The 22,500-nt window shown below is 44.4% G+C and overlaps 1 protein-coding gene across 1 annotated transcript in view; it reads left to right on the top strand.

The window, feature by feature from the left end:
- The window catches only part of LOC124010727 (striated muscle preferentially expressed protein kinase-like), a 46,716-nt gene that overhangs the window by 16,346 nt on the left and 7,870 nt on the right, over positions 1–22,500 (top strand). The window contains exons 3-16 of the mRNA XM_046323371.1: positions 2,611–2,653; positions 3,757–3,791; positions 7,098–7,205; positions 9,817–9,955; positions 11,598–12,527; positions 12,733–13,289; positions 13,419–13,565; positions 16,037–16,219; positions 19,704–19,888; positions 19,983–20,071; positions 20,171–20,346; positions 20,535–20,721; positions 21,777–21,850; positions 22,212–22,370. Coding sequence (XP_046179327.1) covers positions 2,611–2,653; positions 3,757–3,791; positions 7,098–7,205; positions 9,817–9,955; positions 11,598–12,527; positions 12,733–13,289; positions 13,419–13,565; positions 16,037–16,219; positions 19,704–19,888; positions 19,983–20,071; positions 20,171–20,346; positions 20,535–20,721; positions 21,777–21,850; positions 22,212–22,370 — 3,012 coding nt within the window. The remainder of the gene's footprint in view (positions 1–2,610; positions 2,654–3,756; positions 3,792–7,097; positions 7,206–9,816; positions 9,956–11,597; positions 12,528–12,732; positions 13,290–13,418; positions 13,566–16,036; positions 16,220–19,703; positions 19,889–19,982; positions 20,072–20,170; positions 20,347–20,534; positions 20,722–21,776; positions 21,851–22,211; positions 22,371–22,500) is intronic.

Below are 22,500 nucleotides of genomic sequence, written 5' to 3'. Positions count from 1 at the left end.
TGTCAGAGAGAGGAGACAGAGAGGATGCTTTAGAGGAGCAGGTAGTTTTCCTTCCTCCGGATCACACCTCTCCACTGTTGTCCTCACGGGTTGGGGTCTCAATCTGTTCCTCTCTGCCTGGCTACTGTTGCTCCGAGGAGGGTCTTGGTTGAAGGAGGGAGGGATGGGCTGGAGGGGATGGAGACCGGCTCGGCTTGTGTCAGCGTTCGGCTAAACATTTTCTCCTCCGGCAGCAGTCCGAGTCTGATACGTCAGAGTGATGCTGCTCACCTTGGCGGATAAACACTCTCACTCTCACACAAAGACACCTGGATGTTGTGGATTGTAATCCCCGAACGTTCCTCCTCTCATCCAGACCAGAGGATTATAAACACCCACGCGTGTGAAGAGAGCTCAATCTCAATTATTGTGGTTGGCCCACACTCCATTTGGGTAGGATCCCAGCAGTGATGTTTTGCTGAGTAAGTGCCACAGGTAATCTGCAACCCAGAGAGGAGGGCATCGAGAGAGAGAAAGAGAGATACAGAGGCACTACTTCTAGACATGAAGAAAATCTGGTCCAAGAAGAGGTTCCAGGTGAGTCTCTACCTTTCAGACACAAAGTTGCTTTGTTACACTAGGTGCATGCTCTTTTCTAAGCCGTTTTCTCATGGAGAACTACAGAGCTATAATGGCTTTGTGATAGATTACTAGAACCAAGAGGAAAAGGATACATACTTTGTTCCCCACACTTTAACCATTTTACCAGTAAACACAGATCTTTGTTGCTATAGGTTAATAAATCCAGGTCTGTACAGTAGGTCTTCTGGCTCTCTGTGTGGAATGTCCTCAGTGTCCTCTGGGCTCTAGTGGCCTCTGTGGCACAGTGGTTATGACTTTACAGTTCCACATGACACGGTAACAAAGAATGCCACCCTGAGGGTCAATGACCCATTTTGTTGGCTGGTGGGAAGATGCCTTTGGGAGCTGGGTGGAAAATCAGCTTTTGGACAAATTTCCATTTGTAAGACATTTTATTCCAATTACCATATGTGTACCCTACAACGTGTATCCTGGCAGAGAACGTCTGATATTTTGGATTTGACATTTGGGTTTATCCCCAATGTGATCTGTGGAGAATAGAGAAGTGTGTCACTGGGCCACAGTGCAGACAACTGATATGTAGCACCAGATGACCAAGTACAATTATGTGGTACAGTATGTACGACACAGTCTATATTCAGAAATAACCATATAAACCTTGTGAAATATCCTCTCCAAACTCTGCGATAAACAGTATAGACCTTTAAGGAAACTATGGTGCCCAATGATTCCCTAGCCTTGCCAAGCCAGAATCCTTTACTGTGCAGAAATGCAGTTTGTGCCTGGTTCTGCCTACTACAGATGTAGCATCTAATTTGATCATTCTTTTGTTGCTGAGATGCAAACCTGTGTCACGTCCTGACCTTAGTTCCATTTTGATGTCTCTATTTTAGTTTGGTCAGGGCGTGAGTTGGGGTGGGCATTCTATGTTTTGTTCTGTGTGTTATATTTCTATGTGTTTGGCCTGGTATGGTTCCCAATCAGAGGCAGCTGTCAATTGTTGTCTCTGATTGAGAACCATACTTAGGGAGCCTGTTTTCCCACTTTTGTTTGTGGGTGGTTATTTTCTGTTTAGTGTGTGCTGCACCTGACGGAGCTGTTTCGGTTGTTCTCTTTTGTCACTTTGTATTTAGCATTCAGTTCAGTTTATTAAAATGATGAACACTTCCCACGCTGCACCTTGGTCCTCACCTTCTTCATACGACGACCGTTGCAACTTGTGGTCTATTCACGTTTTAAAAAGGCTTCTAAAGTTTGTAATTTCCCCTTTCAAATGTCAGACTTAGCCCTAATGAAACATGTATCTACCCCTACAAATATGTCTCTTAATATAACAATATTAACATTATATAATTAATATTAATGTTATAATCCATATAATAATCCACATGTCCTGTAGCTGCAGTATTATTTTGCTGCTGTAGCAAACTGGCTCAAATGAAGATCCTACATCTGTATGTGTTGATATGATTGCCCAGAGTTCCCCATAATCAGGAACAGGAGATTGACAATGGACGCGTCTAGTTGCTTCGGTTGTTTTTTGTCTCACTGTGGCCACCAGGCAACACGTCATCAACAGGCTCTGGCTGGCAAATAGCAGTAGGTATGGTACTTAGAGTGCAGAGCAGCCTGATTGATCTAGCAGTTGAATCACTACTTTACTCTGACTTCAGGGTTTTCTGTGTCTCTGTACTGTAATGAGTCATTCCATTGAGCTCTTCAAGGTCCTGATCGATGGTTGGTCATAGGAGTCATAGGAGTCATCAAAGGTTATCGGAGTCATTGGAAGTAATGACTTATCACTTATCAAGTTATCATCAGTGTGTAGAGTTTTAGATGAGGTTATAAGGATGTAGGATGCAGGACATTATGGAGTTGGAGATATGAGCTTCTTCTCTTGTTTGGGCCTTTTCTTTTGGATTCTGACAAAAATGTTATCCTCTGATTTCAGTAACTCATTACGTTTCATGACTGTTGTACTTTTTGCTGGTTTGACTCATGCAACCCTCTGTCTCTCTATTATTCCAGAGGACCGGACACTCCACCAAGACGTTTGGAAGGTTCACCCATGGTGTGTTTTCTGTATGAGTTTTTACACAGTTATTACTTAGTAATTGCACAGTTAATAATAGTAAATACACAGTTAATGATAATTTTTACACAGTTAAGAATGGTTTTACACAGTTAAGAATGGTTTTACAAGGTTAATAATGGTTATTACACAGTTAATAATGGTTATTACACAGTTAACAATGGTTTTACCCAGTTAATGGTTATTACACAGTTATTACTTAGTAATTAAACCGTTAATAATAGTTATTACACCGTTAATAATGGTTATTACACAGTTATTAATACATAGTTATTACACAGAGTTTTACTGTGCGTATTTAGCTTGTTGTTGTATCTGAGAACCACTTAACGCTTTCTGTATTAAAAAATATCTTTGTTAAAAAAATGATTTAGTACAGAAATTTCATGCATTTTTCATGTTTTAATTGCTGCTAGGAAAAAGACAGTGGGCTTTTTTATTATTTAGCTGTCAGAATGCCTCTCCTCCGCCCCCACAAGCAATTTTCTTGTAATCATATTGTTGCCTCTCTGTACAACATCACAGAATGAATCATTTCTGAGGGTCTTAGTTTAGCATTACATCTGGAATCTCAGTCAAACAGAAATGCTCACAGCTCCTTTTCCAAATCATATTTCCACCCAACTGTTAATCTAATCCGCGGTGTGTATTGCAGCGAGACATTTTGAACTACAGCCTCTCATATTGCTGAGTCGATATTCCTTGCACAGTGTGTGTCCAGCTATTTAGTCCCATCCCACTTGGTACAGATGGGTGAACCCAAATGCACAAGGAAATTGACTGTTAAAAGTGTATGATCGCTGTTATTGTCTGTTTCACATATACTCCCTTTTCTGTCATTTAGCAGATACTGTTATCCAAAGCAACATGACAGTGAAATGAGGCATAACCCATTTGCTTGCCTCTTCCTCAGCAAGCTCCAGCAGTAGGCTATCTAAGCATATGTGTCAGGGTTGGCAGTTGGGCTGGTGATTTTAGACTCTAATGGGTATGGAGCCGATTGGTCGTGTGGGTGAGAGAGATGGTGGTTTCTATAGTAACTGTGCCCTCCCGTCTGCCCTCTCTTTCTGCCACTATGGAAGCGAAGTTTTCCGCTCCTGCCGAAAGCAAAGCTATGGTAAACCAGTCTTGTTTTCTCTCGCGCTCTCGTTGTCATCTGTCTGTTCTCTCTCTCTCTCTCTCTCTCTCTCTCTCTCTCTCTCTCTCTCTCTCTCTCTCTCTCTCTCTCTCTCTCTCTCTCTCTCTCTCTCTCTCTCTCTCTCTCTTATTTGTTATTATTGATTTGCCATATCAATGTGCTAAGCCCCTAGGGGACTTTTTGTAGATTCTTGTTACGTCTACAAGCCAAGATACTGTTGTGAAAGAGGTCCTCCCATGTTTGTCTGGACTCATTTCCTCTTCCCTTTCTTTCTTTATAATTTTCCATCTATTTGATTTCTCTGTCTCTTGAATATGTCTATTGCTCTATTCCAAACATTTGCACAGGGTTTTGCACCACCCGCCATTTAGTTCTGACCATGTGACAGTTTCTTCTCGTGTTTCACCCATGAATAATGTCCTTTTAAGCCTCTTAATAAGTGGTTCATGTTTTTTCTTAACATGTTCCCTAGAAATGTCAGCTTCTTTGTAACATCTCTATTGATCCCATCAAAGGTCGCTGAATTGACTTCTCTCCTTTGAGATGATTTGCACAAGGCCTCCACATAAAGGGCCACAGCTACAGTACATATTGGGTGCTAATATCTATTAAAGAGATAGAGTGCAAGTCAAAAGTCTGGACACATCAACTCATTCCAGGGTTTTTCTTTATTTTTACTATTTTCTACATTGTAGAATATTTCATCTAAATATATGTCAGTAGTGTTGTGACAAGGTAGGGGGGTAGACAGAAGATAGATCTATTTGGTAAATGACCAAGTCCATATTATGGCAAGAAAAACTCGAATAAGCAATAAACGACAGTCCATCATTACTTTAAGACATGAAGGTCAGTCAATTTGGAACATTTCAAGAACTTTGCAAGTTTATTAAAGTGCAGTCGCCTAAACCATCAAGTGTTATGATGAAACTGGCTCTCATGAGGACCGCCACAGGAAAAGAAGACCCAGAGTTTCCTCTGCTGCAGAGGAGAAGTTCATTACAGTTACCAGCCCCAGAAATGTCAGCACAAATAAATGCTTCACAGAGTTCAAGTAACAGACACATCTCAACATCAACTGTTCAGAGGAGACTGTGTGAATCAGGACTTCATGGTTGTATTGCTGCAAAGAAACCTATAATAAAGGACACCAATAAGAATAAGAGACTTGCTTGGGCCAAGAAACATGAGCAATGGACATTAGACCGGTCCAAAAGTTTTATTTTTGGTTCCAACCGCCGTGCCTTTGTGAAACGCAGAGTAGGTGACGACATTCTAGACTGGAAGCCAGTCTAGAACGTCGTTCCTATAAAGATATTTCAACCAGTCTAGTGGTGTATTTCTAGATGCCACATTTGGCTTCACATCACGGTGTCACGAGAATTTTCAATCCCAATGATAATAATTGACAATCAATAGCTTTGACCTATCCCCAAGGTTTGTAAGACCATGGGTTTAATAATAATTGGTCAAAGACTCAGCTTATGCAAAAGGTTAGTGCAGTTTATCCAGAGAATGTTCTGAAGTCCATTATACAAAGACATCCATTTTAGAGCTGTACACATACTACCACACAAACAGTAGGTATCCTACACACATACATACACACAAACAGTAGGTTTATATTACATACATACACACAAACAGTAGGTATCCTACACACATACATACACACAAACAGTAGGTATCCTACACACATACATACACACAAACAGTAGGTATCCTACACACATACATACACACAAACAGTAGGTATCCTACACACATACATACACACAAACAGTAGGTATCCTACACACATACATACACACAAACAGTAGGTATCCTACACACATACATACACACAAACAGTAGGTATCCTACACACATACATACACACAAACAGTAGGTATCCTACACACATACATACACACAAACAGTAGGTATCCTACACACATACATACACACAAACAGTAGGTATCCTACACACATACATACACACAAACAGTAGGTATCCTACACACATACATACACACAAACAGTAGGTATCCTACACACATACATACACACAAACAGTAGGTATCCTACACACATACATACACACAAACAGTAGGTATCCTACACACATACTACCACACAAACAGTAGGTATCCTACACACATACATACACACAAACAGTAGGTATCCTACACACATACATACACACAAACAGTAGGTATCCTACACACATACATACACACAAACAGTAGGTATCCTACACACATACATACACACAAACAGTAGGTATCCTACACACATACATACACACAAACAGTAGGTATCCTACACACATACATACACACAAACAGTAGGTATCCTACACACATACATACACACAAACAGTAGGTATCCTACACACATACATACACACAAACAGTAGGTATCCTACACACATACTACCACACAAACAGTAGGTATCCTACACACATACATACACACAAACAGTAGGTATCCTACACACATACATACACACAAACAGTAGGTATCCTACACACATACATACACACAAACAGTAGGTATCCTACACACATACATACACACAAACAGTAGGTATCCTACACACATACATACACACAAACAGTAGGTATCCTACACACATACATACACACAAACAGTAGGTATCCTACACACATACATACACACAAACAGTAGGTATCCTACACACATACATACACACAAACAGTAGGTATCCTACACACATACATACACACAAACAGTAGGTATCCTACACACATACATACACACAAACAGTAGGTGAGTTTTATAGTTCTCACCACTGTGTATCACTACCCAGCCGACGGTTCCATTCCTCTGAGATTAGGGGAACATTGAGAAGTACTCCCTGTCCTCATAAGTTTCTCAGAGTTCCTGCCAGGTCGGTTCAAACACAGTTTAATTGTTCTCTGTATTTTCTTAGGCACACACATTTCTCTCCCTCCCAGTCCAACCTAGTTGGACTTATGTTTAATACTTTAATTATTCCTTATACATGCTACATAAACTATACTCCCTGATGGTTACGTTTCAGGGTAGAACTATTTAATCATTATCTTTAAACATATCAATTATTTTATCACACGGTTCAGTGATTCCCACTTGAATTACCTCTGAAGGAGACCTGCCAAGGCTCAACTCTATTGCCCATTATCCTCTCTGTCGCTAAGTGAAAATGAAGTGTCATTTGTCACTGTGACTCAGACTCAGCTGTTGTTTTATTCCTCTCTCGGTTTCTTCTCACCGTCCTATTCCTCATCTTCCTCCCCTCAGACTCTGAAACCACAGAGGATGAAGCCACGGAGCCCCAGGTCCCAATTGAAACCAAGGAAGGACCTGGCGGGCGGCACCAGGACAAGGCTGGCCTAAGAGTGCCTGCAGGTAATTCACTTCATTCATTAACTTGAGCATGATCTGTGATTTAGAGGCCCGTCCTTAATCAAGTCTGTAAATCAGGTTTCCGGGATTAAGACATAAGCATAATTCTTCTGGCACTAAGTAACTGCATGTGTTTGCCTGGCTTTAACGTGACTGTCGGTTATGGCACTATGTGTATGTTGGCATAAGCCCTACTCGTTGGATGAAACGTATATATGATGTGACAGACTCCTTTAATCCTTCACGCCATGATGTAATGGTGTGACAATGTGACATTCTGACCTACATGCTGCCTCGGTTGGAGCCGTTGCATTCTCTGTCTGTCTGTCTGTCTGTCTGTCTGTCTGTCTGTCTGTCTGTCTGTCTGTCTGTCTGTCTGTCTGTCTGTCTGTCTGTCTGTCTGTCTGTCTGTCTGTCTGTCTGTCTGTCTGTCTGTCTGTCTGTCTGTCTGTCTGTCTGTCTGTCTGTCTGTCTGTCTGTCTGTCTGTCTGTCTGTCTGTCTGTCTGTCTGTCTGTCTGTCTGTCTGTCTGTCTGTCTGTCTGTCTGTCTGTCTGTCTGTCTGTCTGTCTGTCTGTCTGTCTGTCTGTCTGTCTGTCTGTCTGTCTGTCTGTGTGTGTGTGTGTGTGTGTGTGTGTGTGTGTGTGTGTGTGTGTGTGTGTGTGTGTGTGTGTGTGTGTGTGTGTGTGTGTTTGTCACCGCCACCCTACAGAGTTATGGTCTGGATAGAGAGCCCTGGCTTTCAGAAAACAGAGCATTTCCCCATCGTGAACATCACATCATAACCACCCCTTTACTTAGCAGCACCAACTCTTTGTGTATGGAAATATAGATGAAACAGGATTTGATAGGGAACTGATGATGATTTGTTATCACAGTGCTCATCGGTGCCACCAAAGCAGATGCTTCACAACAGGGGTCACCAGCCTGTCTAAATGTAGTCCATGAATATGGATACACTCCTCTAGCAGCACAAATCTATGTTCAATTCTGTCCTCCTTGCTCGGTTGTAAAGAGACTGTTTGCACTTTGGAAGGTTTCGTGTTGACAGACCGAGAGAATGGCGCTATCAAATGAGAGTGGAGGAGGGATTCAGTGTTTGTTCTTTTCATACAAAGGAACCAACACAAAGACTTCGCCCCACCTGCAGTGAGATTTTGAATACATGACCAAGTATCAACCAGATAGCAACGCAAATTGCATTTCCTCAAATAACTGTCCCTTTGCACAGAAATCATCTTCACTAATAATGCATGTCAATTATATTCCACCAGATCATTTAATTCCTTTCCCCCCCAAAATAAAAGTAAAAATCTTCATTGGTTCCAACAGAACCTTTTGTTAACCGATAATGCATACACGTAGGATGCTTGTGGTTAGTAAGGTGTTGTGTGAGGATAATGTCTTTCATCATCATTAGCTTCAGAAGAGTCATGGAAAATGGAAGACCCATTTCAAACAAATCCCGTTCCACACCTGCATGGGAGGATTCGTAGACCACTCCCCTTCCTTCCACCCGGAGCGCCCGGAGAAGCACTGCCAGAGGGGATTTTAAGGATCTGCATGGCAAGATTTTGGAAGGCTGTGTGCTTTTATTAGTAGGCTCCATCCTCCGTCTACTACAGTTTGCTCACATTGAGCTTTTGATCTGAATTTGTGTTTTGTCTGTGGAGCTGAGTCTGTTTAGAATCCTCAGTCCTCGTGGGAGATGCTGCTTGCTTTATTTTCCCTCGTTTCCTAGTCTCGTCCCAATAAATGGGTTTAGTCGTTAAAGGAAGCTGCTGACTTCAAGTTGTTTCAGCTACCGACGCATTTCTGTCTCCAACTCCAGTCGATAAAATGTCAATCACTATCTGATTGATCGAGCTCGGGGGTTGTTTCAGGGCTTGGGGTGGAACACATTTGTTTATTTCCTTCTTTCCCGCCTCTCTACTTTATCAATCATCTTGGTTGGTTTAGACATTCCTCTAGTGCTTGTCTTAACCCTCCCTCCCTCCCTCCCTCCCTCCCTCTCTCTCTCTCTCTCTCTCTCTCTCTCTCTCTCTCTCTCTCTCTCTCTCTCTCTCTCTCTCTCTCTCTCTCTCTCTCTCTCTCCTCCCTTTTTCTCTCTTTCTCTCCTCTCTCTCTCCCTCTCTCTCTCTCTCCTCTCTCTCTCTCTCTCTCTCTCTCTCTCTCTCTCTCTCTCTCTCTTCTCTCTCTCTCTCCCTCCCTCCCTCCCTTTCTCTCTCCCTCCCTCCCTCCCTCCCTCCCTCCCTCCCTCCCTCCCTCCCTCCCTCCCTCCCTCCCTCCCTCTCTCTCTCTCTCTCTCTCTCTCTCTCTCTCTCTCTCTCTCTCTCTCTCTCTCTCTCTCTCTCTCTCTCTCTCTCTCTCTCCCTCCCTTTTTCTCTCTTTCTCTCCCTCTCTCTCTCTCTCTCTCTCTCTCTCTCTCTTTCTCTCCCCCTCTCTTGCTCTCGCTCCCTCTCCCTGTCGCTCATGCTCTCTCCTTCTCTTTCCCCCACTCTCTCTCCTCTCTCGCTCTCTCTCCTTTATTCCTTAAATTCTCTCTCTCTAATCCACATTATTCTCTAAGTCTCCATCTCCAGACTGACCCCTGACCCCTGTCCTCTGTCCCTGCAGGTGAAGGATGTAGGATGATGGACTCCAGCCCTGACCGGAGGGCCACCCTTCCTGGGGGCCATGACCCAGTGGTGGAGAGGGAGCTCATGGCTTTGGGCTCGCGGCCCCCAGGGGCCCAGGACCCAACACACCCTGGCAGGCAAGCTCTCTGCGGCGGGACCGATGGGGGGCCAGGGGCCCTAGTCAGACACCTGGGTGTGGAGCCCTTGATCCGGGCGTCACACGCTAACCTGGCTCGCACTAACCAACCCATGCTGGGGTCAGAGGAAAGTGTGTCTGTAGGAAGCGACTACTATGGAAGCATGTTCAGCCTCTACAGGGGAAGAACGTTTTCCATGCCTTTATAGGGACAACTTCTTCTTTTCACTGATTAGAAAAAGAGTGGCCTCCAAACCAATTTCCCAACTTTAACAGATACAACAAACACAAAATATTACACATCATGATTTTCCAAGATCCATTTATTCCCAAAGATTTCATATTTTCTATCAAATGTATAATGTATTTAAAATTTCCTTTTGTGTCCTTGCCTTTTAGCTTTTTACAAATCATCATTGCTTCCGATAGTTCATTATTTATGTTTGTTTAATCATACCTTCCTTTGACTTCATGCCATGACATTTTCCAGCTGTGTTCAGTTCTGTCTTGGTTCGATTTTATTATGATATCAAAAAGTACCACTGAAGCCTTCGGTTTCCCTGGGTTTTTGCTGCATGCCATGTATATTGACCAAATGGTTTCCCGTGTTCTACTAGCATTACCGTCAGATAATCCTGGATATCTTCATAGCGTTGTTGTCACACGCATAAATGGAAGTGTGAATCAAAGCTGATGTTTGTCTGCATGTCTTTGCGAGCTAGTTTCATCCCAACTAAACTGACTGTGTCCAGCTAACATGAGAGGTGTGTGTGTCAACGGGATGTGTGATTGTTTTCATAGTTGATGAATAGGAGTCTTTCCTGGTTATGTTGGAAGAGTTAGTATTAGATTCATTCATACAGCACTCGTATTATTTCTCTATGTGTCACTGCAACATGATACCATTGACCATTCATGGTCTGGTCTGGGCAAACACCTGTGTCCTGCCATTCCAGTTACTCCCAGTAGGCCTTGGAGCTTGAATGACTTCTAACTGTTTTCTCCATTGGCCTACAGGGGGAACATACACTTGACAGGGATCATGAATTGGAAACATACAAATATACAATATGATCTATTTGGCTCCTACACATGTTGTGTTAGACCCATGCATTATCTACTATAGTGTATTAAGGTTTGTGTCCATATAAGGGAAGTGTTATCTGTGCTAAAATCACTTCATTTTATGGCCATTCCATGTTCTGTTTATTTGTGAAAGGTACCTCTGTCCTAATGAGAAATCAACACTCAAATTATATTGACTATAAACAGTATTACTATTTCATAAAGCAGTGGACACACATTTAAGTAGACACACACACACACACACACACACACACACACACACACACACACACACACACACACACACACACACACACACACACACACACACACACACACACACACACACACACACACACACACACACACACACACACACACACACACACACACACACACACACACACACACACACACACACACAATTACAAGATTCAAACAAACGTTCTCAAGCAAATATCCTCTACCGAGCACACAAACATCCAATGACTTTTCTTCCTCTTCCAAAAACCTGGGCCTCTCCTTGTCCCTTCTTTATATGTCTAACTTTCCATTTCCCTAAAACCCCCATCTTCCAGGATCCCATCTCCTTCTCTCCCCCAAACCCAAACAGGCCCATCCTTCAGTCCTGCCTCACCCCAGTCCAGTCAAACTGTATCCCAACCCACAACATCTCTCAGCTCCCATAAGAACAGTGTCATCTCACACAGCACCCAAGACCCTTCCCTAGGAGGAGCTGTGGTCAAAAACAAAAAACTCCCAGGGATGTTTTCAGGAGCCTCCTCCCATACTTCAAGCAGCGGCAGCAGTGGTGGCAAGACACCCAAACTGGCCCGCGCCGCACCCAAGATCTTTGACAAGATCAAGGAGTTTGAACAAAAGGTGAGTGAGGTGAGTGCGGGGGTCAGATCTGGGCGCTCTTTCGGCCGGGCGGCATCCTGCGATCTGGAGGGGGTCTCCAAAGAGGAGGGGACAAGCCAGCCGGATGCCGCGGCCTCGAGGCGCTCCACATTCGGAAAGAAGAGGGCCTCGTCTCTGGAGGACAAACCAAGCTACCAGCAGAGGGTCCAGAGCTTCCAGAACAAGTTCACAGAGGAGCTGGCCAGAATCAAGAAGCTGGTGGGGAGGCCCAACCTGAAGAAGGCCTACTCCACCGAGCAATTGCCCCAGATGGAGAGACAGTCTGTGGGCGAGCTGGAGCCCATTCCCCCTCAGGTGGTCAAGAAGCTGGAAGAGAGGGCGAAGGTCCTGGAGGAGAGAGGACTGTTAGGGAAGAGCATTGAAGAGAGTGTTTCATCCCGAAAATCATCCCAATCCCATGAGAAGGGTCTGGCAGATCAAAGGAATGTTCCTCAACGGGAGCAGCATGATTCAGCTTCAGCGTCAGCTCAGCCGTCTGAGTCTAAAAGTGTGGGGAAAGGCTCTGTTTCCATGGAGACAGTACTGGTTAACCAGTTACCAGGACAACGATCACCCTCATCAAGAGTCACGCGGAAAAGCCCAACCAGGTAGGCTGAGATGATCCATTAACATTGTGTGTGTGTTTTTGTGTTGGTCGATTTGTGTGTACGCGTGTGTGTACCTGTGTGCGTTGGTACACACTAGTCTGACAGCTCAATAGTGATATATGTACACACACATTACAGATATAAATGACATAATTCCTTTCTATTCTATTTTCTGTGCCAACATTACATAATGCATTTGACACAGGGAAGGCCTTCGGAGCTCTCCCACAGCGGTGAAGCCTTTGGCTGATAATGAGCTAGAACAACCTCCACCCAGGATGGACCACCCCGGGTCTCCAACCCCTACCGCACAAAGAACACCACCTACCTACCCCAAAGGGCCTTCCTCTCCTAAAGAGCTTGAGAAACCTCTACACCACCGCAGGCCTCCAAGCCCCAGGTCTCCAAGCCCCACCATGCAGAGAGGACCATCACCGACCAATGCCAAAGAGCCAGCCTCTGCCTATCCCCCCAAGCCACCACGGCTGTCCCCCACCCCGATCTCCACCCCTTCCATCAGCCCTCTAACGAAGAGACGGAAGGGAGAGCCATGGAGAACTTCTCCCTCGCTGAAGATGACCATTCCTACCATCCTGGTGGAGGACGAGCTCATGGAAATGGAAGAGGAGGAGGCCGGAGAGAAGAGAGAGAGAGAAAAGACGAGAAGAGCAGGGAAGAAGGAGGGCAGGGCTTCCAAGACTCAGAAGAAGGGAAAAGTCTCGGGAAAGTCTTGGGAAAGTCAGCCTATGTCTCCTGAGACAGGTAGGACACTGAATTGCAGGTATCCACTGGGCGACACATCAGCTAGACATTATTGTGCTTACCGTCCTAAATAGATTAATATGTACAGTATAGAAGGAAAGTAATACAGCTCCTGCCTTTCTGCTGTAGGAGACGATTCAGATGACTCTTACATGTCGGCAGATGAGGGGCCAGCTGAGAAACCAGCGTTTGAGAGGCCCCTGGGGGACACCATCGCCACCTCTGGCTCTGAGGTCCTGCTCAAATGTGTCATCACTGGCAGCCCCCTCCCAATAGGTAGGTCATCTCCAGGTAGAGGTTAAGCAAAGCTCTGGGGTCAGCTTTTGCCTTTCCCAAACACATTTGGACCATGATGAGGTAATACAGTGGTTTCTGAAAGTATTCAGACCTCTTGACTTTTTCCACATTTTGTTTTGTTAAAGCCGTATTGGATTAAATCGTTTTTTCCACACAATACACACAATAACCCTTAATGACAAAGCAGACATTTTTGCAAATTTGTTAAAAATTGAAAATGAAAATATCACATTTACATTAGTGTTTAGACCCTTTACTCTGTACTTTGTTGAAGCCCCTTTGGCTGTGATTACAGCCGTGAGTCTTCTTGGGCCCCATATACACCAACCACTGCGACCTGTATGCTCTTGTTGGCTGGCCCTCGCTTCATATTCGTCGCCAAACCCACTGGCTCCAGGTCATCTATAAGTCTTTGCTCGGTAAAGCCCCGCCTTATCTCAGCTCACTGTTCACCATAGCAGCACCCACCCGTAGCAAGCGCTCCAGCAGGTATATTTCACTGGTCACCCCCAAAGCCAAATATTTTTTGGGTCGCCTTTCCTTCCAGTTCTCTGCTGATGACTGGAATGAATTGCAAAACTCACTGAAACTGGAGACTCATTTCTCGCTCACTAACTTTAAGCACCAGCTGTCAGAGCAGCTCACAGATCATTGCACTTTATCATAGCCCATCTGTAAATAGCCCACCCAACTACCTCATCCCCATATTGTTATTTCTCTTTTTGCTCCTTTGCACCCCAGTATCTCTACTTGCACATTCATCTTTTGCACATATATCACTTCAGTGTTTAATTGCTAAATTGTAATTATTTCGCCACTATGGCCTATTTATTGCCTTACCTCCCTAATCTTATTTAATTTGCACACACTGTATATAAACTTTTCCATTGCGTTATTGACTGTACATTTAGTTTATTCTATGTGTAACTCTGTGTTGTTTGTGTAGCACTGCTTTGCTTTATCTTGGCCAGGTCGCAGTTGTAAATGAGAACTTGTTCTCAACTGGCCTACCTGGTTAAATAAAGGTGAAATAAAATCTATTTTAAAAATGACGACACAAGCCTGGCACACCTGTATTTGGGGAGTTCCTCCATTTCTTCTCTGCAGATCCTCTCAAGCTCTGTCAGTTTGAATGGGGAGTGTCACTGCACAGCTATTTTCAGGTCTCTCCAGGGATGTTCCATTTGGTTCAAGTCCAGGCTCTGGCTGAGCCACTCAACTCAAGGACATTCAGAGACTTGTCCTGAAGCCACTCCTGCATTGTCTTGGCTGTGTGTTTAGGGTCGCTGTCCTGTTGGAAGGTGAACCTTCGCCCCAGTCTGATGTTCTGAGCGCTCTGGAGCAGGTTTTTATCAAGGATCTCTCTGTACTTTGCTCTGTTCATTTCCCCCTCGATCCTGACTAGTCTCTCTGTTCCTGCCCCTGAAAATCATTCCCACAGCATGTTGCTGCCACCACCATGCTTCACCGTACTTGTAGGGATGGTGCCAGGTTTCCTCCAGACATGACGTTTGGCATTCAGGCCAAAGAGTTCAATCTTGGTTTCATCAGACCAGAGAATCTTGTTTCTCATGGCCTGAGAGTCCTTTAGGTGGCTTTTTCCAAGCAGTAGCATTCACTCTACAGGGTAACACTGTGCAGAGATGGTTGTCCTTCTGGAAGGTTCTCCCATCTCCACAGAGGAACTCCGGAACTCTGCCAGAGTGACCATCGGGTTCTTGGTCCTGACCAAGGCCATTCTCCCCCGATTGCTCAGTTTGGCCGGGCGGCCAGCTTGAGGAAGACTCTTGGTGGTTCCAAACTTCTTCCATTTAAGAATAATGAAGGTCTCTGTGTTCTTGGGGACCTTCAAAGCTGGAGACATTGTTTGGTACCCTTCCCCAGATCTGTGCCTCGACACAATCCTGCCTTGGAGCTCCACAGACAACTCCTTTGACCTCATGGCTTGGTTTTAGCTCTGACATGCACTGTCAACTTATATAGACAGGTGTGTGCCTTTCCAAATCATGCCCAATCAATTGAATTTATCACAGGTGGACAATCAAGTTATAGAAACATCTCAATGATGATCAATGGAAACGGGATGCACCTGAGCTCATTTCCGAGTCTCATAGCAAACGGTCTGACTTATGTAAATAAGATATTTCTGTTTATTATTTTCTATATATTTGATAAAATGCTAAAAACCTATTTTCGCTTTGTCATTATGGGGTATTGTGTGTAGATTGATGAGTATTATTTAAAAAAATATATTTTAGAATAAGGCTGTAATGTCAGAAAATCTGGACGAAGGGAAGGGGTCTGAATATTTCCTGTATGTCAAACTGACCTTGGATTGATGCTTAGGGGCCACACATCATTCTGCATCTAGACACAGAGGAAGGGACTGTGATTAAGTTGTCTGAGCGTGGTCTGAGATGTGTCTTTGTGTATGACCCCTTGGAATGCAGTGACTTGGAAGAAGAGTAACGTTCTGATAAGGAGCAGCCCGTCCCATGTGGTCAGGGCTGAGGGGGAGCAGCACTCCCTACTGATAACCCAGATGAGGTCTGGAGACGCTGGGACATACTGCGTCACCGCTGTCAACGCGGCCGGGAAAGCATCCTGCAACGCCACGCTCTACATCAAATCAGGTGAGCGGGGTTACAGACAGACACACTCACACAGGCATGAACACAGAAGGACATACTTTCTAGTTGATCAATTGACTAGGAATTAAAGGCACACCATTTGTTGTTGTTGTCTGGGATGCACACACACACACACACACACACACACACACACACACACACACACACACACACACACACACACACACACACACACACACACACACACACACACACACACACACACACACACACACACACACACACACACACACACACACACACACACACACACACACACACACAGATGCATGCACGCACACACACACACAAGCGCACACACACACAGCGCACACACACACACACACACACACACACACACACACACACACACACACACACACACACACACACACACACACACACACACACACACACACACACACACACACACACACACACACACACACACACACACACACACACACACACACACACACACACAGACAGATGCATGCACGCACACACACGCAAACACCACAAGTCCCCATCCTAATCCCCTGCCAGCTCTGCTCTGACATTTTGTCTTCATAACAACAAAGGGGCATCCCATCCCTAGCACAAGCTCCATTCACAGATAGTTGCCATGGCAACTCATAATTTGTGAAAGGCACTTCAAAGTTATTTCAAAACAAAGATTTGCCCTCCAGTCACTAAAGGTCCACGGATTTTCAGTGAGTTAGGCGGATGTTCAAAACTGGGGATTAGTCTTGGTCAACAGAATGAGTATTCCTCTTGGACATAAAACTTTAGTTTGTGTATTATTAGCTGAGATGTCTGTTGGTTCGGTCAATAGTCAATAGTTAGAATTGTGGTTATATAAAAAGATAAATCACACCACAGCTCTCAATGCAGACAAACAGTACCACTCCTGCATCAAATCAAAATGCAACCACAGTCCTTTGCAGTCACTTGAGTAATGGCTGCAATAATACAATTATTACCTCAAACAGAAACACACAGATCTCTGTGACAATCCAATGTACATACAAAATGCTCATAAATGTCTCTCGCTCTCTTAGAGCCACTCCTTCCATATCTTTTGAGGAAGCCAAACTATTGAAACTTCCTTTGAATGTGTCACAAGCTCTTTATCCAGTCCTGTAATGTCTCTGCACCGTGTTACCTTGTAGAGTGAACGCTACTGCTGTAGTTTTCTGGCACTAGCTCAGCGTCCAGGCCTGCTTGGCCATATTAGGCCAGTGGAGGCTACCACTAGGTATTTATAGCAGCCTCTTGTTCTCAATGGCGGTCTGTTGTAATGTCCCAGTGTGAGATTAATGTTACGATCACAGACCCTTTCTTTATCTGCGATGATTCGAGTCAGGGAAATTGCCAAACTCATGCACAACGAGATTATGAGTCATGTTGCTATGGTTCTCTGGGTGGGTGAGGATTTTGGCGCATCAAGTTGGGATTTATACGGTCGTGTATTAGAGGAGATTTAGGGAATTAAACGTCCGAATTTAACCCACGTACATCAAATGCTGAGTTTTTGCAACTGGAGTATATATCCACAACATGAGATGCTTTCCAAAAGTCTTTGGTGTTAACGAATCACGTAAATACTGCAATATTGCAGTCTGACTTGATTTTATCAGTTTAAAAAAATGTTGTATCAAATCCTTTAGGCTACAGGGAATGTGGGTTGATGTAATATTGGGAATGTGGGTTGATGTAATATTGCTGGAGGACAGAGAGAAGGAAGAAGATAATTTGGAGCTGAAGAAGAAGGAGGAAATTGAGAGGGAGAGGAGGATGAGATTGAATTGGTAGATTATTAGCAGCAGGCTAGGAAGTCTTGCTTCATGCAGCATTTGTGTAAACGTTGGCAGCATTACAGGAATAAAGCTGGTGCTGGTTGTCTGTGCACAGGCTCGACTCAGACATGTAACTTCTTAGGTGAGTCCTCGATCTCCACATCTGAAACTTCTTTGGCATAGTTAGAAGAAATTGGAACATTTTAACATCAATGGGTTTTCACTTGTTTACTCATTCATTTCTGGTTCTAAGACCTCGAAACATCTGAAATGCCTGTATGTCCTTTGTTCTTTCTGCAGACGTCCTTGTTTAGCTTTAGTCTCTGTGATGTTGATGACTTTATCTCTTCATGTGTGTGGCCAAGCAATCGAAGCAAGCAGTTTCTATATATACTAAGCTCCCCTGTTCTTTTTCCTAACGGGAGAGAAGCTTTTCATATTTTATCTATAGCTTCTGTCGATTGTTCTCGTTCTATTGTCAGAACATTGTCTGTTTATCTTGACAGTGAAATTGAATTCTGGAGCCCATGGTTTTTGTAAAGAGGTGGCTGCTATAATACTATGGTTCCTCTGTGGAGCTGAATGAACTGTGACTTGTGGAGAGGCTGGGGGTGGAGACAGTGAGTCTCCTGTGGCACTGGGCTAGTCTCACAGAATGATTGGGTCAGGGATTCAGGGATTAATCCATTATCTTGTCCAGCGCTGGTCACTTCAAAGGGTCTCTCAGCAATGTATGTATGTGTGTGTGTGTGTGTGTGTGTGTGTGTGTGTGTGTGTGTGTGTGTGTGTGTGGGTGTGGTGGGTGTGGGTGGGTGGGTGGGTGGGTGGGTGGGTGGGTGGGTGGTGGGTGGGTGGGTGGGTGTGTGTGTGTGTGTGTGTGTGTGTGTGTGTGTGTGTGTGTGTGTGTGTGTGTGTGTGTGTGTGTGTGTGTGTGTGTGTGTGTGTGTGTGTGTGTGTGTGTGTGTGTGTGTGTGTGTGTGTGTGTGTGTTTGTATGTGTGGGTGTGGGTGTGTCTCCATCGCTCCAGCCAAATCTCTCATCTCTTCAAACACTCTTGTCACCATGGTGATACAAGTAGAGCAACACACAAGCAGAACAGGAGACAGTGGAGCACTCATAAGCTGCTTGTTGGGAAGCTAATTTGGAATATTCTAGCAATTCAGTTAATGTTTATTGCTACATTCTCTGAGCTTTATGCCTCACAAACACTATCAAGTTGCAATGTGTCCATTTTGTTAACTACTTTGGCATATCGGGCTGGTCCATAAACGTCTTTGTGGAATTATTGTGAGTAATGTTTATTTATTTTATTTATCTATATTACAAAATTCATGTTTATTACCCAGCCTCGCTCTGTGTTGCATAGACAGGACAATGCGCTTGTTCTGTTCATTTTGATGCTGCAAAGGATCGTGCTCACATGGGGCACCATTTTGTAGGGACCAGTGGAGGCTGGTGGGAGGAGCTATAGGAGAATGGGCACATTATAATGGCTGGAATGGAATTAATGCAGATGAGTCAAATGTGGTTTCCATATGTTTGATGTGTTTGGTACCGTTCCATTACAACCATTACAATGAGCCTGTCCTCTGATAGCTCCTCCCACCGGCCTCCTCTGGTGGGGACATCCTTAAAATACATTCAAATGATACAGTATATGATAAACAAGTATTAAGTTGTTACTCCAGAGCTGACCCAGGTGCATGGTGGGAAGCCGAGCAGCTTGCCCCTGGTGGAGGTCACGAGTCCCCTCCAATCAGACGAGGAGTACCTGAGCCCCCTGGAGGAGGTCATGGAGATTGGAGAACCACCCTCACGAGGGGTGGGGCCACAGTCTAAATATGCCTTCTTCAAAGATCCTCCCTCCTTTCAGGTAAAGAAGATTCAGGGGGCATCTCAATAGTCTCAGGGTGATTGAGTATTCAATGTACCGGCTTTTAGACAGTCTTCGTCTTTTGGTTTGATAGGCAGCCCTGAATGACCACGGGGTGACAGAGGGACAGGAGGTTACCATGTCTGTTAAAGTCAGAGGACAGCCTAAACCTATGGTGTACTGGTAAGAATACAGTATTCAGTGTGTTTCAGTACAGTTTGTCATGCATTTCTCTCGTTTGCTTTTGCAAGAGCTCAGAATGTACCTGTTTTTATCACCTAGGCTGAGGGACAAAGTGACCCTAAAAACCAATGGCAGATTCATTGTGCGTGAGACAGAGGACGGCACCAGTGAAATGATCATCACTTCAGCACAGAGATCTGATGCAGGACTCTACACCTGCAAGATCATCAACGAATACGGAACCAAGCAGAGCGAATGCAAACTAGAGGTCAAAGGTAAAGATCACTCCAAAATCCACAAGACCAGCGTCAGTGACTGACCATTAGGGTTGGTGCCAGCTGCAGTTTGAAAAAGCTCTAAATCAAATCAAAGTGTGTTGTTATCGCAGGTGCAGCAAAATGCTTGTGTTTCTAGCTGCAACAGTAACAGATCTGTGTTGGTCTCTCCTCTGTCTTTTCCCCAGCCTCCCCGGCACAGGAAGTCCTGGCCATCATCAGAGAGGTGCGAGACGTGGCGGTGACGGCCGGAGAGTCGGCCATGTTTGAGTGTCACATGACCGGGCCTCTGGATGTGGAGGTAGACTGGTTGTCCAATGGGAAACTGGTTCAGCCGGCACTCCTCAACTGCAAGATGACCTTTAACGGGAAGAGGTGGGTAGGACTAGACCAAGGCTCTCCAACCCTGCTATCACTCCAACCCTAATCTAACGTACCTGATTCTAATAATTAGCTGGTTGATAAGCTGCATCAGGTTTGTTACAATTGGGGTTGGAGTGAAACCCTACAGGAGGGTAGCTCTCCATGAGCAGGGTTGGAGTGAAACCCTACAGGAGGGTAGCTCTCCATGAGCAGGGTTGGAGTGAAACCCTACAGAAGGGTAACTCTCTATGAACAGGGTTGGAGTGAAACCCTACAGGAGGGTAACTCTCTATGAACAGGGTTGGAGTGAAACCCTACAGGAAGGTAGCTCTCCATGAACAGGGTTGGAGTGAAACCCTACAGGAAGGTAGCTCTCCATGAACAGGGTTGGAGTGAAACCCTACAGGAGGGTAACTCTCCATGAACAGGGTTGGAGTGAAACCCTACAGGAAGGTAGCTCTCCATGAACAGGGTTGGAGTGAAACCCTACAGGAGGGTAACTCTCTATGAACAGGGTTGGAGTGAAACCCTACAGGAAGGTAGCTCTCCATGAACAGGGTTGGAGTGAAACCCTACAGGAAGGTAGCTCTCTATGAACAGGGTTGGAGTGAAACCCTACAGGAAGGTAGCTCTCTATGAACAGGGTTGGAGTGAAACCCTACAGGAAGGTAGCTCTCTATGAACAGGGTTGGAGTGCCCTGGCCTAGACATTATGAAAGGGAAAGGTGCTTCAATGCTTTTAAGTGAATTCCTTCCTTTTCCCTTGATTGAATGGATGAGAGCGATAGAGGGTGTGCCTCCAATCTTTGAATTGATTTCCTTTCCATGCCCCTTTCTCCTTCATCCACTCTGATCTGAGAAGATTGGATGGTTTGTCAGAGCAATATGGAGGGGGCCTTCAAAATTCAATTTCTGACATAACAACATTTCATCCGTAAGCAAACTGTGAATGGACATTCACTTTTTCTAATGAAAGAAACAGCCCACACAAGTGGATGTGAGGCAGTGTTAGCTCATGGAGCGTGTAATAAGGTCCAGGCAGCTGACAGAGGGGATTTCTATTACAGGTGCCGGCTGCTGTTAAACTCAGTACATGAAGACGACAGTGGAACCTACACCTGCAAGCTGAGCACTGCCAAAGGTAAATGACAATTCCAGAAAGAAAACTTCCTTGCCAAATAATGGGTTTATACGACAGTAATGAATCGCTGCCGTTGTAAGTAATGTAATGATACATCCACACTACTTGGCAAGAACCAAAAATGATGATTACACAATTTCAACCAATGAGTTAAAACCTCTTTTTTAAACAATTTGTAAATCACTTATTGTCTATAAACTACTTAAAACCATGAATGTAATTGCTTTGGATAAAAGCGTCTGCTAAATGGCATATATATATATATATATATATATATATATATATATATATATATATATATATATATATATATATATATATATATATATATAATTGCTGGTGGTTTTCCTTCCTCTTCCAGAGGAGTTGACCTCTAGTGCCCACCTAAAGGTCACTCCCTCCAGGGAGCCCCTGTTCACCCGCAAGCTGGACATCCTGGAGGTCATAGAGGGTCGCACCGCCCGTTTTGATTGCAAGGTCAGCGGGTCCCCACCTCCCATCGTTACCTGGAACCATTTCGGTAAGTATCTCTCTTAGAAAGTACTGTATTCCCTATTGGTACAGAATGGACAGCAAATTGGTAATGTAGGCTAGTATGGCTCGTAATGTCTCTTTGTTACCCCATTGGTTGACTCTTTATGAATCTACCA

The sequence above is a fragment of the Oncorhynchus gorbuscha genome, linkage group LG23 (genome assembly GCF_021184085.1).
Source record: "Oncorhynchus gorbuscha isolate QuinsamMale2020 ecotype Even-year linkage group LG23, OgorEven_v1.0, whole genome shotgun sequence".
Classification (NCBI taxonomy): Eukaryota; Metazoa; Chordata; class Actinopteri; order Salmoniformes; family Salmonidae; genus Oncorhynchus; species Oncorhynchus gorbuscha.
This window is presented reverse-complemented; position numbering and strand designations above follow the sequence as displayed.